The sequence below is a fragment of the Nerophis ophidion genome, linkage group LG21, assembly GCF_033978795.1.
Source record: "Nerophis ophidion isolate RoL-2023_Sa linkage group LG21, RoL_Noph_v1.0, whole genome shotgun sequence".
NCBI lineage: Eukaryota > Metazoa > Chordata > Actinopteri > Syngnathiformes > Syngnathidae > Nerophis > Nerophis ophidion.
The window spans coordinates 44,772,615-44,791,048 of NC_084631.1; the positions used below are offsets into that span (position 1 = coordinate 44,772,615).

At 40.7% G+C, this 18,434-nt stretch overlaps 1 protein-coding gene across 2 annotated transcripts in view; it reads left to right on the top strand.

Annotated features, from left to right (window-relative positions):
• Positions 1-18,434, top strand: part of ago3b (argonaute RISC catalytic component 3b) — a 43,116-nt gene extending 24,682 nt beyond the window's left edge. For both annotated transcript variants that reach the window (XM_061882739.1, XM_061882740.1), the window contains exons 10-20: positions 1,154-1,273; positions 1,357-1,500; positions 6,206-6,339; positions 6,421-6,605; positions 6,700-6,859; positions 6,959-7,049; positions 8,993-9,187; positions 12,763-12,897; positions 12,972-13,073; positions 13,149-13,348; positions 17,101-18,434. In XM_061882739.1, the coding sequence (XP_061738723.1) occupies positions 1,154-1,273; positions 1,357-1,500; positions 6,206-6,339; positions 6,421-6,605; positions 6,700-6,859; positions 6,959-7,049; positions 8,993-9,187; positions 12,763-12,897; positions 12,972-13,073; positions 13,149-13,348; positions 17,101-17,209 (1,575 nt within the window). In that variant the 3' untranslated portion in view covers positions 17,210-18,434. The remainder of the gene's footprint in view (positions 1-1,153; positions 1,274-1,356; positions 1,501-6,205; positions 6,340-6,420; positions 6,606-6,699; positions 6,860-6,958; positions 7,050-8,992; positions 9,188-12,762; positions 12,898-12,971; positions 13,074-13,148; positions 13,349-17,100) is intronic.

The window sequence follows — 18,434 nt, forward strand, 5'->3', positions numbered from 1 at the left end:
AGCCAGGGGTGTCCAAACTTTTTCCACTGAGGGCCGTACACTGAAAAATCAAAGCAAGCGGGGGCCATTTATTTTAAAAACCAATACAATATATGAATAAAAAATATACATTTAGGCCTCCACTCAGGCTTGATACCGGGAACCCCAAAGGGTTTTGGTAAAAATAAAATGTTAATGTCATTCAGTATTGATATTTTTATTATTATTCAAGTTTTAAATCTCTAGATCAACTCTGTCAATATGACGTTTTTAAAGATTTAAGTTGCATGCTCTTTTTGTCAAAGAAAACCGTGGTTTGTTTTTTTTTATGGGGGGAAAAAAACCCAAATATGCAATATTTTCACCCAATAACATTTTTAAGTAGAATGTTTGAGATTATATAATTGGAGCCAGAAAAAGTTCAACAACTCATAACACCATTGATTTTAATTTTATTTTTTGTGCAATGACACCTAAAAACAAAATACGCTGATCCAAAAGGGTCCTGCTCATTAAAGTGTTAAAAAATAAATATTTTTTTACTGTTTACTTTTATCACAATGGTCTCAAGATCATCTTCAGATCTATTCGTCAATTATAAGTTTTTTTGTAGTTTTTTGTTTTTTCGTTTTAGGCCCTTTAAAAAAAACAGCTCAGTTTTTTATATGCTAAACACAAAATATGCAACATTTGGCCCCAAAAATATCTAAAAGTGTAATTTAATGTGATGTAATTGGTCAATAATTCATTTTGATTCACTTTTTTTTTTTTTAAAGAAACAGCCTGAATGGCAGCTTTGTGTTATTAGAGTAAACATTGCAACATTTTCTTGTTACATTTTAACTCTTTGCTCTTTTATACCACTTTTTGTTTTAAATTTTTTCCCGTAGTATTTTTAAAATGTGCCGTGGGGCCGTTAAAAAATGGCCCCCGAGCCGCACTTTGGACACCCCTGCCCTAAGCCAATACGCTTGCATGGGTTGCGTACGCACGTGGTTAAGTCATTACGTTCTAGAAGATTTAAGTGGGCGGGGTTTACTATGTAAAATACATTAGAAAGTTATTGCCCTCTAAGCATCTGTGTAAATGTTGCAAACAGCCCCATTTTCAGAAAGTGTTGGATCTATGCAGAGGCTGATGATAAAAACAATGATGGCACTTATTTTCCATGAAGGTGTGCAATATTGTTGCTGGTCAGCGCTGCATTAAAAAGCTGACAGATAACCAGACGTCCACCATGATAAAAGCAACAGCCCGCTCTGCTCCAGACAGACAGGAAGAGATCAGCCGCCTGGTGAGTTTCACCCACAGATACAACTTTTTATTTATTTTTTCCCGAGCTTGTTTACCTTACTTTTGTTTTTTTTTTTGTCTCAGGTGCGCAACGCCAATTATGCAGCCGACCCATTTGTCAAGGAGTTCCAGTTCCACATACGTGACGAGATGGCTCAGGTGACGGGCCGCATCCTGCCTGCCCCCATGCTGCAATATGGCGGCAGGGTGAGCTCTGAACCCTTCATGGTACCTACCACACATCATTAGCATGTTTCTTTTTACTATACCATTCCTGCTTCTGTTTTCCTTTTAAAACTTAGTCTTAATTATACTGCAGTATTTTTTTTTAAGCCTCCATCTAGATGGCAGCAGTGTTCAAATGAATCAAGCTGACTAGGAATCCTTAGTGCAGGGGCGCTCACACTTTTTCTGCAGGTGAGCTACTTTTCAATTGACCAAGTCGAGGAGATCTACCTCATTCCTATTTATAAATTTTATTTATTTATGAAAGAGACATTTTTAAAAAGTTAATGGTGTTTAATGATAATACAAGCATGTTTAACACACATAGATTCCTTTCTTTCATGAAGACAAGAATATAAGTTGGTGTATTACCTGATTCTGATGACTTGCATTGATTGGAATTAGACAGTGGTGCTGATAACGTCCGCATTTTCAAATGGAGGGAAAAAAAAGTCCTCCTTTCTGTCCAATACCACATGAAAGTGGTTGGATTTGGCATCTCATTTGTCCAACTTGCATACTCCTTTTTAAACACTTTATGAGAGTAGCATATGTGTGTGGCCCTTTAATGTCTGGCAGCAGGGGAGTGACTTCAGTGACTGTGCGGGTGGGCAAGCAAGTGAGAAAGCGGTCGCTGAGGGCGGGGGAGAAATACATTGGCATCAAACTCCGTAGCTTGCTAGCTTTCTGAGACTCTTATTTTGTTAGCACAGGCAGGATGAAACAGGTCTTTTATGGTGAAGACAGGAACTGTGCAGTCGGTCTTTAGAGTTTTGACAGTAGGTACGGAGTCTCTAGAAAGAAAATGTGTTTCTCTGCGTCCGCCCTGTTAGTGATTTTTTTCTTAAATATGAGCTCGCAGCAGCCAGCGTCATCTCACAAGATCCTCTGGTGCCGAGAATGTCAAACAACTGACGAAAGTGAAGTCTTGGTATGATTGATGATTGCTCATTTTTATGTATATTTTTTAATGCCTGGCTTGAGATCAACTGACACACCCTCCGAGATCGACGTAATGCCCACCCCTGTCTTAGTGTATACATAGCCTTTAAAGCAGGGGTGCCCATTACGTCAATCGTGAGCTACCAGTGGATTGTAGAGGGTGTGTCAGTCCATCGCCAGCCAGACATTAAAAAAATAGACCTACAAATTAGTGATCATCAATCTTCACTAAAACGTCACTTTCGTCATTTGATTGAAATTCACGGCACCCAAAGATCTTCTGAGATAACACTGGTTGATGGAGGGGAAGGCGAGAAACGCTATTTCAACAAATTCTCGCAATGGACCTGCCGTCACAACGCTAAAGACCGACTGCACAGTTCCTGTCTTCACAATAAAAGCGCTGCTTCATCCTGCCTGCTCTAACAAAATAAGAGTCTCAAAGAAACTGGCGTGCACAGAGTTTGCCGCATTGTATTTCTTGTAAAGTTTATAAAAACGAGTATGGAATCTGGACAAATAAGATGCCAAAAAGTGAAGTGAATTATATTTATATAGCGCTTTTCTCAAGTGACTCAAAGTGCTTTACATGGTGAAAGCTAATACCTAAGTTACATTTAAAGCAGTGTGGGTGGCACTGGGAGCAGGTGGGTAAAGTGTCTTGCCCAAGGACACAACGGCAGTGACTAGGATGGCAGAAGCGGGAATCGAACCTGCAACCCTCAAGTTGCTGGTACGGCCCCTCTACCAACCGAGCTATGCCGCCCCAACCACTCATGTGGTATCTGACAGAAAGGAGCACTTTTTTTTTCTTTTTCTCATCCATTTGAAAATGTGGACATTATCAGCACTTCTGTCTGATTCCAATCAATGCGAGTCATCAGAATCGGGTAATACACCAACTTATATTTTTGTCTTCATGAAAGGAATCTATAAGTGTTAAACATGCTTGTATTATTATAAAACACTCTTAACTTGTTAACAAAAATGTCTATATAAGAATGAGGTAGATCCCCTCGACTTGGTCAAGTGAAGAGTAGCTCGCCTGCAGAAAAAGTTTGGACACCCATGCTTTAAAGTGATACAAACATATTTTTAAATTAGCAGGCTCTGAATAGTACCTCGTTTTATGAGCTTAGTGGTTGTATGACAGAGCTTTTAACTTAAACTTGAATCTCCAAATCAACATGCACATTGAAATTAATTGAAATCAATTTAATTGGTGATTGGCTCTGAAACCATTTTTACATGTTTTTGATTGAAACTTTTATTAGTAGATTGTACAGTACATATTCCGTACAAATGACCACAGAATAGTAACACCCCAATAAATTTTTCAACTTGTTCAATTCATAGTGAATGTGAATGCCTTTTTTAAAAAGAAAAACTTTAACAAATATTGTACGAACACCGCACAATTTCATGAAGTATTATGTGGGGAATTTTGGAGAGCAGGCTTCTACAGTATCTCCTTTTCAGCAGCTTTTCTATATTTTCATGGGTAAATGTTCTCCATTCAGATATTTTAACTTTCTTGGCTTTGGACTCTTGACTCAAACTTTTTTTTTTTTTTTTTTAATTCAGTAAATATTATACACTTCTACGCACCGTCCTTCACACTCACTTTTCTCCTTCCCAAGGTTGCAAAGCAAAATGATGTCCTACTTCTAACTACACTAATGCTAGCGAGTGAGACCAGATGTTTTGGGCGGCTCTTACTATTACTGTGACACTTGTCACGCCAACTAATTGCAAGGGATGCTTGTAACTCAAATTTTTGTTTGCAATTTAAAGCGTAACAGTGTTTTTTTTTTTTAGAAATGTTTTTATTTAACAGTGGAAAAATCTCATTGTGATTAAAAACTAGTCCTGGCCAAGAGGCAGCAAAGTTACACATTAAATGACAGGATGGACATTAAGTAAAATAGTTACAGATGACTGAGGCTCCTTCAAATGCTCTGTTTAGCTTTAAAATCATTTAAGGATAAAAATTAATGACAATATCTCAAAACACATTAGTTGGAGCACTTGTAAATCGAGGTTACGCTGAATTTCAGTACCTAAAAGTGTAAGGGGGTATTACAAAGAATTAAGAACCACTATATTATGTCAATATCCACTTCCACCGTTATCGTGTAATACATTTATTTTCTAAAAGCCTTTCATGTTTATGAAATGTTTTAAAGTCTTAAATTTTAACATTAAATACCTCTAGCAATTTTTTTTTCTAGTAGTTTATTGTAAACGACTGCCATGTATACTACAGCTATGAATCCAGCAAAGGGTGCCCTCTCGAGTCAAGTCAGTCATTTTCTAACAGGAAAATGCTGTAACAAGAGTTGTGATCCTGCATGCTTGTAATGTATATAGCGTATTTTTAGGATTATAAATTGCAGGTTTTTTTTCATAGTTTGGCCGGGGGTGCGACATATACTCCGAAGCGACTCGTGTGAAATTAACACATTACCGTGAAATATCAAATATTATTTAGTTCATTTGTGCAAGAGACGAAGAAAATGTCAGCAATCGTCACATGTCAACCAATAAGAATTCGCCGTGGGAGGGTCATGGCAGAAGTGCATTGTGGGTCATGGAATGCTAACTGCTATGTTATTGCTGTAGCTATTAAAATGGATCATTTCAACGTTGGCGGTAACTTAAAAAAACTGAGATGGGCTGAACAAAAATGGCAGCAAAAAGGAAATCATGTAGTGCAGATTACAAGATGGATGTAGTGAAATATGCAGCAGAAAAGGACAAGAGGAAGCGGCGCATACCTTTGGAGTTGGCGGAGTTGTTTAGAAGCGACATCAAGGAAGATTTCATGGCATTTATGGATTAGGAGTGACCGATTGTTTGGTAAACGTATAACATGTTCTATATGTTATAGTTGGGCTTCACGGTGGAAGAGGGGTTAGTGCGTCTGCCTCACAATACGAAGGTCCTGCAGTCCTGGGTTCAAATCCAGGCTCGGGATCTATCCGTGTGGAGTTTGCATGTTCTCCCCGTGAATGCGTGGGTTCCCTGCGGGTACTCCGGCTTCCTCCCACTTCCGAAGACATGCACCTGGGGATAGGTTGATTGGCAACACTAAATTGGCCCTAGTGTGTGAATGTGAATGTTGTCTATCTGTGTTGGCCCTGCGATGAGGTGGCGACTTGTCCAGGGTGTACCCCGCCTTCCGCCCAATTGTAGCTGAGATAGACGCCAGCAACCCCAAAAAGCGAACAAGCGGTAGAAAATGGATGGGTGTTATTTGAATGACTACGGGAGCAGTGGCTTTTTAGTGCTTGCTATCTTGGTTGTTACTTTCTACCATATCTCCTCCTCAAAGACATGAACATTGAATGCAAAAACAAAGGATTGCTACCAAGCTTTTATCTGCCGTTAGTCTGGAAAAAGAAGCAGAAATGGCGTTCTCCATGCGTTGGCTAAACACAACAGTGACCCAAGTGGAATTAAAATATTTTCAACAGCCCCAAACCTTTATTTACGTTTTTTCTTTTTCATTTTTTGTGTGGAAAAAACAAAAATAAAGACATTTGAGAAGATTGGAATATTTTTTAGCAAAGCTTTTATTTTGGCCTACCTGATGCAGCCCAGACTGTCTCCTGCGGTCCCCAAGTAAACTGAGTTTGAGATCGCTGGTTTAGCGTATCAAATATAGCCTATTTGTGGGCGTTTGAGTGCAACCCCAGCAAATGGGGAGACTGTACTGTACTGTACCTGCCAGCCCCAGCAGATCAACCCTGCACTGTCATTGCAGAACCGCACAGTGGCCACGCCCAGTCACGGAGTGTGGGACATGAGGGGGAAGCAGTTTCACACCGGAGTGGACATCAAGACATGGGCCATTGCCTGTTTCGCCACCCAGAGGCAGTGCCGTGAAGAGATTCTCAAGTGAGACCAGGAAAATAAAAATACATGGAAAATGGAGATCTTGGGAACTTAAATCTTACATTTGTCGCCATTGTCATCCAGGAGCTTCACTGACCAGCTACGGAAAATCTCAAAGGATGCTGGGATGCCCATCCAGGGCCAACCGAGTTTCTGTAAATATGCCCAAGGTGCCGACAGTGTGGAGCCCATGTTCAGACACCTGAAGAACGCTTACCTGGGTCTTCAGCTGATCATCGTAATCCTCCCTGGCAAAACGCCTGTCTACGGTACGTCTAGACAACTATTTCTACACCAAACCGAGGCCATACTGAAAATGTGAATAAAATATAACTGATCTAACGTCCAACTTGCCATCTGCAGCTGAGGTAAAGCGGGTAGGAGACACCCTCCTTGGCATAGCCACTCAGTGTGTGCAGGTGAAGAATGTCGTGAAGACCTCACCGCAGACCCTGTCCAACCTCTGCCTCAAGATCAACGTCAAACTCGGAGGGATCAATAACATTCTAGTTCCTCACCAACGGTAAGGCGACAAACTACAAATGGCACACTTGTTGCCAATTACCGTTTGTGACTTGATCAGATTATTTTGAAGTGAACATTGTGTCCCTTTTCCACCCAGACCCTCTGTGTTCCAGCAGCCCATCATCTTCCTCGGGGCTGACGTCACTCACCCTCCAGCAGGGGATGGCAAGAAGCCATCTATTGCGGCGGTGAGACAATATCAAGATGCATTCCTTGTCTTTTATTTAAAATGGGACAATACATATTCATGGTAATATACATGTAAATATGCAAGATTATAGCCATTGGCAAATTTCTATCTTAAGTCCCTTCAGCAGATTGTCTACATTGGACATGTATATGACAACATTGACAAGTAGAACAATTACCGTATTTCCTTGAATTGCCGCCAGGGCGCTAATTAATTGTAAACCTCTTCTCACTCCGGCGCTTACCAAAGGCATGCGGTAAAGGCAAGCATGCGCTAATTATTTTAAAACCTTCTCACTCCGGTGCTTACCAAAGGCATGCTGTAAATTTAGGCCTGTGCTTACAAATTTGGGTGATGTAAGGATATCATCATGAAAAGCACATTTAATAAAAAAAACTTTATGGTCTTACCTTTACTTATCAATGAAGTCCATGCGCAGCTCCTTCTGATCAAAAGCATCGATAACTTGTTTATTGAAGTCTTCCTTATCTTTCTTCAGTTTTAAAAGTCTGTCTCGATGGAGATCTTCCTTTTATTACCTCCTGCTTCGATTGAAAGTCCAGTTTAGAAAACTGTTTTATTTTAGATATGTAATCCTCCATGTTAAAAGTGCAAGCGAGAGGAAAAAATAAACGATCGCTGCTTGTTGTCACTTCTTCTGCAGCCGAGTAGTCGCAAGAAGGATCACTAGCGCCCTCTACCACCAGGAGGCGGGAGTCATTTAATGACTCATATTTGACACACGCAGCTACGGTATATTAATAAACATAGATGCTTACTGTTCTTTTTAGCATATTCAATAGCTTGGACCTTAAATCCTACTGAATAGCTCTTAATCTTCTTCCCTTTAGGCGATTTCAAATGATTGAAATCAGTTTCCTCCATTTTGAAAATGACAGGTGACGTGACGAGTTTGACCCGGCGGAAATTCTAGATATGCGCTAATAAAATTACTGGTGTATCTCTTGTGTGACTGAGATCTCCTGGTCACACTTATCATCACACCATGTATAAAATGTAATCGCTTCGAGGTCGGTAAGTACAACCAGAATTATGCCGTACATTAGACGCACCGGTTTAAAAGGCGCACTGTCCATTTTTGAGAAAATTTATAGGATTTTGAGTGCGCCTTATAGTTTGAAAAATACGGTACACATTTAGGCATTATTGTAGGCAGCCGTGTTCTTGCAGAATCAGAGTAGTTTTTATTGCCATTTTACTTGCTGCAACATAAAACACAGAATAAGATGAGCTGTACCTGAGCTATCAGATCTTATTGTTCATGTGCATGTTGGCCGAGGGGACAAAACAGTTCAGGTGGCAGGAGGTGTGGGTCTGGATGGACCATAGTCTCCTGCCCGAGGGCAGAATAGTTTGTGTCCAGAGTGAGAAGAGTCAGCTGTGATCCGACCCACACGCCTCCTGGTCCTGGAGGGATGGGAGTTTGCAGCCAATGACCTTCTCGGCAGCATGTATGATGCGCTGCAGTCCATGCTTGTCTCGGACTGGTGTACCACACGGTTCAAAGCTTTGGGATGTTTGGTGAAAGAGGACGGGGTTGGAAGTTTATGTATTGCATTCCAGGTGTGAGATGCACAGACAAAGTGATTTGACCAAAGGCATTTTCTTCTGAACAATCAATCAATCAATGTTTATTTATATATCCCCAAATCACAAATGTCTCAAAGGACTGCAGAACAGAACTACAGTCACCACTAGTACCAGCTCTTGTTGATCTGTTGGTTTTTTTCACAAACTCTTGTAATGGAGTGCTTTTGTCATGAAAGATTTTGTAAATGGAGATGGTGTCATTGTCCTAGTTTGATGTTTTTTTTAATATCTGACAATGAAGATACGTTTGTTTTTAACACTTTCAGAACTTGTTCATAAACAGTTTCAGTGAGCTTTATTTACTTATCATTGTTTACATTTTTGCTGCAGGTGGTCGGCAGCATGGACGCCCACCCCAGCAGGTACTGTGCTACCGTGCGAGTCCAGCGGCCCAGACAGGAAATCATCCAAGACCTGGGCTCCATGGTGCGAGAGCTCTTGATCCAGTTCTACAAATCTACTCGCTACAAGCCGACCAGGCTGATCTTTTACAGGGATGGTGTCTCCGAGGGCCAGTTCAGACAGGTACCATTCCACTTTCACGGGCCTCCAGGTTTTTTTTTGCCGTTTTGTTCTGCCAAACATTGCGCTTAGCAAACTGGCTCATTTTCCTACGTATCATTTGGCTGCTTTAAACAAAGAATCCCACACGTTGGTGACTGTCTGTCAAGAATGGATGTGGTTCTTGAAGAGCTTGGACACTACAGAGTGGTTTTCATTGAGGGCCACATGGCAGTTATGGCTGCCATCAGTAACAGTGAATAATGTATGAATTGGCCTCTGAAACTCATTTAAATTGTTTTAAGCAGACTTGTCGGTTTTACAGTTCAATCAATCAATCAATGTTTATTTATATAGCCCCAAATCACAAATGTCTCAAAGGACTGCACAAATCATTACGACTACGACATCCTCGGAAGAACCCACAAAAGGGCAAGGAAAACTCACACCCAGTGGGCAGGGAGAATTCACATCCAGTGGGACGCCAGTGACAATGCTGACTATGAGAAACCTTGGAGAGGACCTCAGATGTGGGCAACCCCCCCCTTCTAGGGGACCGAAAGCAATGGATGTGGAGCGGGTCTAACATGATACTGTGAAAGTTCAATCCATAGTGGCTCCAACACAGCCGCGAGAGTTCAGTTCAAAGCGGATCCAAGACAGCAGCGAGAGTCCCGTCCACAGGAAACCATCCCAAGCGGAGGTGGATCAGCAGCGTAGAGATGTCCCCAACCGATACACAGGCGAGCGGTCCATCCTGGGTCTCGACTCTGGACAGCCAGTACTTCATCCATGGTCATCGGACCGTACCCCCTCCACAAGGGAGGGGGGGGGACATAGGGGAAAAAGAAAAGAAGCGGCAGATCAACTGGTCTAAAAAGGTCTATTTAAAGGCTAGAGTATACAAATGAGTTTTAAGGTGAGACTTAAATGCTTCTACTGAGGTAGCATCTCCAACTGTTACCGGGAGGGCATTCCAGAGTACTGGAGCCCGAACGGAAAACGCTCTATAGCCCGCAGACTTTTTTTTGGGCTTTAGGAATCACTAATAAGCCGGAGTCTTTTGAAGGCAGATTTCTTGCCGGGACATATGGTACAATACAATCGGCAAGATAGGATGGAGCTAGACCGTGTAGTATTTTATACGTAAGTAGTAAAACCTTAAAGTCACATCTTAAGTGCACAGGAAGCCAGTGCAGGTGAGCCAGTATAGGTATATATGATCAAACTTTCTTGTTTACACTTAGAAAATTTTACTGTAAAATATATTTTTTTTTTTTTGCAACATTTTACGGTAAATATAAAAACAGTACCACTGTTTAGTTATTTTTTTAGGGGAAAAGCTGGCAGCTGCGTTGCCAGAGTTTCACTATTAAATTTACATAGGTTTTTTTTACAAAATTGTATTATTGGAAAAAAGTACAAGTTCTTTTTATATTCTGGCAACTTGGTTGCCAGTTTTTCTACCTTTTTAAAAACAAATTTACAGTCTTTGTACCATGAATTGATTTACATGGACCCTGACTTAAACGAGTTGAAAAACTTATTGGGGTGTTACCATTTAGTGGTCAATTGTACGGAATATGTACTGTACTGTGCAATTGTCTAAGAAAAGTTTCAATCAGTCCATTTACAGTAATACACTGTTAACTGTAGATTTTAGTCAAACTGGCAGCTCAGTCAACTGAATTATAACGCAAAAAAACAGTAATTTTTCAATTTACAGTAATATGCTGTAAAGAACGTACAATTGTAATTTTTATCAATTTGATGGGTAGTTTGCTGTAAAGTTAAATATTTTTATTAAGACAAAATCATGCAATTTCAAGCAGTACATATTTTTTTCTGTCAAAAATGAGGAAAAAAAACCCATTACATTTAGTAAGAAAATATTAAATACATTGACACATCATTTCCAGGTGTTTGCGGGCTAGATCTGACCCCCGGGCCTTGTTTGATACGTGTGCCATAGACCACTGGTCCCCAACCACTGGGCCGTGGCACAAGAAATTAAAATTGTATTTTCTTTTAATTATTAGGTCAACAAAAAAAACACAATATATACATTATATATCAATATAGATCAGTACAGTCTGCAGGTATACAGTCCGTAAGCACACATGATTGTATTTCTTTATGAACCCCCCACCAGTTGAATAGTTGGGCTATTCAACTGGTGGTTCAGTCCAACTTGAGAATCACATTTTTGTAGCAGATTCTTAAACAGGAGTGTGGTCATAGAGATGATGTTTGACTAGCTTTTTTGCAGAGTTCATAAACAGCAGAGTGATCCTTTAACTCTGACATGATGACAAGAATAGAGTCTAATTTCCGCTGTAGAAGACGCTGGTTCTTTGGAATATACAAAACCAGTGAAGTTGGCACGTTGTGTAAATGGTAAATAAAAGCAGAATACTTTTCAACTTATATTCAATTGAATAAACTGCAAAGACAAGATACTTAACCTTCAAAATGGTAAACTTAATTCTTTGCAATTAGCTCATTTGGAATTTGATGTTTGTAACATGTTTTTAAAAAAGCTGGCACAAGTGGCAAAAACTGAGAAAGTTGAGGAATGCTCATCAAACACTTATTGGGAACATCCCGCAGGTGGATGCCGTGTAAGTAACTACAGTTGGTCGCTGCAAGTGCAAGTTAAAACTCTTAAGCCATTTATCAACAACACCCAGACTCTTTGCTGGGCCCAAGCTAATCTACGATGGACTGATGCAAAGTGTTATGTGGTCTGAGTCCTCATTTCAAATTTGTTTTGGAAAATATGGACCAAAAAGGAAAAGAACCATCCAGACTGTTACAGGTGCAAAGTTGAAAAGCCAGTATCTGTGATGGTATGGGGGTTTATTAGTGGCCAAGGCATGGGTAACTAGCTCATCTGTGAAGGCACCTTTTAATGCTAAAAGTTACTTACAGGTTTTGGAGTAACGCACGTTGCCATCCAAGCAACGTCTTTCATGGACGCCCCTGCTTATTTCAGCAAGACAATGCCAAGCCACGTGTTACAACAGCGTGGCTTTGTAGTAAGAGTGTGGGTACTAGACTGTAGACCTGTCTCCCATGGAAAATGTGTGGTGCATTATGAAGCCTAAAATACCACAACGAAGACCCCGGACTGTTGAACAACTTAAGCTGTACATCAAGCAAGAATAGGAAAGAATTCCACTTGAAAAGTTTCAAAAATGTGTTTCCTCAGTTCCCAAACGTTTATTGAGTGTTGTTAAAAGGAAAGGCCATGTAACACAGTGGTAAAAATGCTCCTGTGACAACTTCTTTGCAATGTGTTGCTGCCATTAAATTCTAAGTTAATGATTATTTGCAACAACAAAAAATTCTCAATTGGAACATTAAATATCATGTCTTTGCAGTCTATTCAACTGAATATAAGTTGAAAATGATTTGCATATCATTGTATTCTGTTTTTATTTACCATTTTCACAACGTGCCAACTTGACTGGTTCTGGGTCTTGTACAAATAAGACTAATATTGGAGGTAGAAGTATTGCTGCTGTGATTGTCATTCTGACAAACTTACTCCTTAGCCTTCTACTCTTCACATGTGCTGTTGTGTGTTTCCTGTACAGGTGTTGTATTATGAGCTACTCGCCATCAGGGAGGCGTGCATCAGTCTGGAGAAGGAATACCAGCCTGGGATCACTTACATTGTTGTACAAAAACGACATCACACACGTCTCTTCTGTGCTGATCACACCGAGCGGGTAAGTTCATGTACATCAGGGCTCGGAGTTGGCCACAGTTTCTCTTCATTTGTCTTTTTTTACATTCCCGGCAGGTTGGGAGAAGCGGAAACATTCCCGCCGGCACGACGGTGGACACGGACATCACTCACCCTTATGAGTTTGACTTTTATCTCTGCAGCCATGCTGGAATCCAGGTCTACTTGTGTTGCCAGGAAGCTTTTTGCTGATTAAGTCATAAGCTAAGTTTGTCCTTGAACTTCCACCTTTAGGGCACAAGCAGGCCGTCGCACTACCACGTGTTGTGGGACGACAACTGTTTCACCGCCGATGAGTTCCAGCTCCTCACCTACCAGCTGTGCCACACCTACGTGCGCTGCACGCGCTCAGTCTCCATCCCAGCACCCGCCTACTACGCCCACCTGGTGGCCTTCCGTGCACGCTACCACCTGGTGGACAAAGATCATGACAGGTAGAGGAAAGGATCATTGGGGATAATATCAGTACATATAGTAAGGGTGTGCAACCAGGAGCTCACCAAGGGGTCAAATAATGCTTGAACTCTCAGTATTGTCACCGTTCAATTCCCATATGATGAGTCTGTTAATGACAAATGACCACAAAATGGCAGGTCGGTTTCTTAAATAGATTATACTTTAAATGTTGCCAGTTATATAAATAAATGTTAATGATAAATTACCACAAAATATCATAAAGAAAATAGCAGATCTGTTTCTTAAATATAGTTTAAATGTTGCCAGTCATATAAATACAAATGTTAATGACAAATGACCACAAAATAGCATAAAGAAAATGGCAGGTCTGTTTCTTAAATATAGTTTAAATGTTGCCAGTCATATAAATAAAAATGTTAATGACACATTACCACAAAATAGCATAAAGAAAATAGCAGATCTGTTTCTTAAATATAGTTTAAATGTTGCCAGTCATATAAATAAAAATGTTAATGACAAATTACCACAAAATAGCATAAAGAAAATGGCAGATCTGTTTCTTAAATATACTTTAAATGTTGCCAGTCATATAAATAAAACACAAAATCCTTTGTCAAAGTAACTTAAATGGTGAAATGTGTACTGAAATACAAGATGGAGGAACAAGTTATTTTGTCGTGTGTATACAGTATACTGACATTTTGTCAATGCCTTGGCAAAATAAGCTTATTCCCTTTTGTGGGTTGAAAAAGTTTAACAAAATTAGAGGCTGTTTGGGGCTTTTATTTTGTAAAAGTAACTCTCAGGAGAAAGGGTGAATAACTGACATACAGTATGAAGATGATAAAATAGTAAAAAAAAGTCTTCCATCCATCCATGTTTTATCAGGGTTGCAGGGGGTAAAACAAATAACAGTAGTGCATTAACAATTGCTGCTAAGTCAAGTCAATTTTATTTATACAGCACGTTTACAACAACTTTTAAATATAACCAAGGTGCTTTACAGGTTAAAAAGCATAGAGCAACAAAACAAACAGAACATAAACAATGAATGAGCTGAACAAAATAGTGCAATAATAAGCTAAAAGGGGTCGAATAAAAAGTAAAAATTTTGCTAAATATCGTAATGAGAAAAGTGCGACAAATAGGAAAATAAAACTAAAGCAAAGGGCTGACCTAATGTGGAGGGGAAGACTGTTCCAGAGCTTAGGGGCAGCAACGGAAAACTTAGTCCTTCTACAGCAGACCTGGGCAAATGAAGGCCTGGGGGCCACATGCAGCCCGTTAAGTATTTCAAGCTGGCCCGCTGGACATTACAAAAGGATTTTCTTAGATCTTTAATATGGGAAGTGTAGCTGCCATTATGTTTACTCATGTTTTTAATGACTAAGTCTTCAACTATACCAAGTATTTCAATGCTTGGACTCTCAGCTTTTTGCATGATGTACTAGTTACTATGGTAATAGTTGCAAAAACAAGCTTAAATACTGCCTCTGATTAGTGCTCGGGAAGCAGGTGAGTGGGCATTTAGTCCACCAGAGACAGGTGGACAAAATGAGTAACCAAGGAAACCAGACAAGGGAGTGGAAAAAAACAGGAACTTAAAGATTCCAAAAGACAAACAGCACATGGCCAAACAAACATGATCAACAGGCATGACATTTTATTTATTATTGGTTAGCTTCTGAATAACAATGTTATTACAAAGAATAAGAGACTTATTATACTCTAAATATGTTAGTCTTACTTAAAAATGCACACATTTAGTTGTATTCCCGTGAGAGCCATATCATATTTTTTAACACTGAATACATTTTGAAATATTTGGCTTTCATGTCTCTCTCAGCCAAAAAGGTTCCCGGCCCCTGCTCTATAGTGTGTACCTTGTTTGATTCACCATCTCTTCCTGTGTGTACCTTGTTTGATTCACCATCTCTTCCTGTGTGTACCTTGTTTGATTCACCATCTCTTCCTGTGTGTACCTTGTTTGATTCACCATCTCTTCCTGTGTGCACCTTGTTTGATTCACCATCTCTTCCTGTGTGCACCTTGTTTGATTCACCATCTCTTCCTGTGTGCACCTTGTTTGATTCACCATCTCTTCCTGTGTGTACCTTGTTTGATTCACCATCTCTTCCTGTGTGTACCTTGTTTGATTCACCATCTCTTCCTGTGTGCACCTTGTTTGATTCACCATCTCTTCCTGTGTGCACCTTGTTTGATTCACCATCTCTTCCTGTGTGTACCTTGTTTGAGTCACCATCTCTTCCTGTGTGTACCTTGTTTGAGTCACCATCTCTTCCTGTGTGTACCTTGTTTGAGTCACCATCTCTTCCTGTGTGCACCTTGTTTGAGTCACCATCTCTTCCTGTCTGCACCTTGTTTGAGTCACCATCTCTTCCTGTCTGCACCTTGTTTGAGTCACCATCTCTTCCTGTCTGCACCTTGTTTGAGTCACCATCTCTTCCTGTCTGCACCTTGTTTGAGTCACCATCTCTTCCTGTGTGCACCTTGTTTGAGTCACCATCTCTTCCTGTGTGCACCTTCTTTGATTCACCATCTCTTCCTGTCTGCACCTTGTTTGATTCACCATTTCTTCCTGTGTGCACCTTGTTTGAGTCACCATCTCTTCCTGTGTGCACCTTGTTTGAGTCACCATCTCTTCCTGTGTGCACCTTGTTTGAGTCACCATCTCTTCCTGTGTGCACCTTGTTTGATTCACCATCTCTTCCTGTGTGCACCTTGTTTGATTCACCATCTCTTCCTGTGTGCACCTTGTTTGATTCACCATCTCTTCCTGTCTGCACCTTGTTTGATTCACCATCTCTTCCTGTGTGCACCTTGTTTGAGTCACCATCTCTTCCTGTGTGCACCTTGTTTGATTCACCATCTCTTCCTGTCTGCACCTTGTTTGATTCACCATCTCTTCCTGTCTGCACCATCTCTTCCTGTGTGCACCTTGTTTGATTCACCATCTCTTCCTGTCTGCACCTTGTTTGATTCACCATCTCTTCCTGTGTGTACCTTGTTTGATTCACCATCTCTTCCTGTGTGCACCTTGTTTGATTCACCATCTCTTCCTGTGTGCACCTTGTTTGATTCACCATCTCTTCCTGTCTGCACCTTGTTTGATTCACCATCTCTTCCTGTCTGCACCTTGTTTGATTCACCATCTCTTCCTGTCTGCACCTTGTTTGATTCACCATCTCTTCCTGTCTGCACCTTGTTTGATTCACCATCTCTTCCTGTGTGCACCTTGTTTGATTCACCATCTCTTCCTGTGTGCACCTTCTTTGATTCACCATCTCTTCCTGTCTGCACCTTGTTTGATTCACCATCCCTTCCTGTGTGCACCTTGTTTGATTCACCATCTCTTCCTGTGTGCACCTTGTTTGATTCACCATCTCTTCCTGTGTGCACCTTGTTTGATTCACCATCTCTTCCTGTGTGCACCTTGTTTGATTCACCATCTCTTCCTGTCTGCACCTTGTTTGATTCACCATCTCTTCCTGTCTGCACCTTGTTTGATTCACCATCTCTTCCTGTCTGCACCTTGTTTGATTCACCATCTCTTCCTGTGTGCACCTTGTTTGATTCACCATCTCTTCCTGTGTGCACCTTGTTTGATTCACCATCTCTTCCTGTGTGCACCTTGTTTGATTCACCATCTCTTCCTGTCTGCACCTTGTTTGATTCACCATCTCTTCCTGTCTGCACCTTGTTTGATTCACCATCTCTTCCTGTGTGCACGCTCCTCTCCTGGCGACAGCGCGGAGGGCAGCCACGTCTCCGGGCAGAGCAACGGCAGAGACCCTCAGGTGCTGGCCAAAGCGGTGCAGATCCACCACGACACGCTGGGGACCATGTACTTCGCCTGAGCACGCCCAGGTCCCCGCCTTCCAGATGCCACAGCAGCTCGGTACGTGTGCGTTTTTTGGAGAGGAAAGCAAAAGCACCGGATTTGAATATTCTCACATGAAACTGCTGGCTCATCCTCAAAGCAGGATTCTGCAAACAAACGGTCGCCTTAGCGTGAATGTTTGAAGCAAGTGTCTGTTTGTTGCCTTACTGTGAATGATTTCTTCTGTAAGCCAGCTGGAGTCGTGTGTGTGCGTGTTCTCTTAAAATCCCAAAGTTTTATACCCTTTTTAAAGTAAAATCAGTCACCTTTGCAGAAGCAGGGCCAAGTAGAGCAGTAACTTTGGCTCTGTGGTGAATTCAAGTGCCTGATCTGACTAGATAGTGGAAGTCTGCTGCTGCTGCTGAGAGAATGTTGTCCTCCTTCCCCCAAAATGCATGCAACACACTTGAAAGTGCTTACACAGTATATTCCCTGCACCTCAAGTGTCAAAGCATCAATCTTTTACTCCCAATTTGTCACATCAAAGGCGTGTCTCGGCGGTGTGTTTTTTTTTTTTGTTTTTAAATAAGCGTTTTTAATCTTTTCTGATAGCTTACTGGACATGTCCCTTCCGCTTGGTCCAAAGATGTGGCATATTTAAATATTTATGTAAGAGGGGCATCATGTGTTGTTGGTCTGGTCAGTTTCCAAAGTGCTTCATGCAATACACACTCAGCACCGTTAAGTTAAAACTTGTGTAGTGTGTGCCTTTTTTGTCATGATGCTGAAAGATACTCTTCACAAGTTTTGATTATGACAATACTGTATGGAGAGATTGTGTGTGTGTGTCCGCCATATGCCAATAACGAGATATATATATGCAGAGTGTGTCAATATGACGCTGACAGGACCAAAAGCAGTGCAGGGGGGGCATGAAAGTAGCTAAACAGCAACCTCATGTGTTCATTCTACTGCCTGGTAGATGTTTGGACAGCAATAACAAAGATGGAGGATGTCTGTGAACTTGTACACTTTTTGTTTTTTTTCTCCTCATCTAACATGAGATTTATGATCTCTCACAGAAATATCCACTGTTGTCATATCACACAAAATTACTGTTTTTTTTGTTTTTTTTTTCTCTCTTCCAGATTTTTAAACGTAAAACTAAAGACTGTTTTTGTCTAACACTTGCCTGGTCTTGATGTAAGCCTTATTTGCTTTTCCTATTTAATTTTTTTAATAAATATACTTTTCAAAAAAAA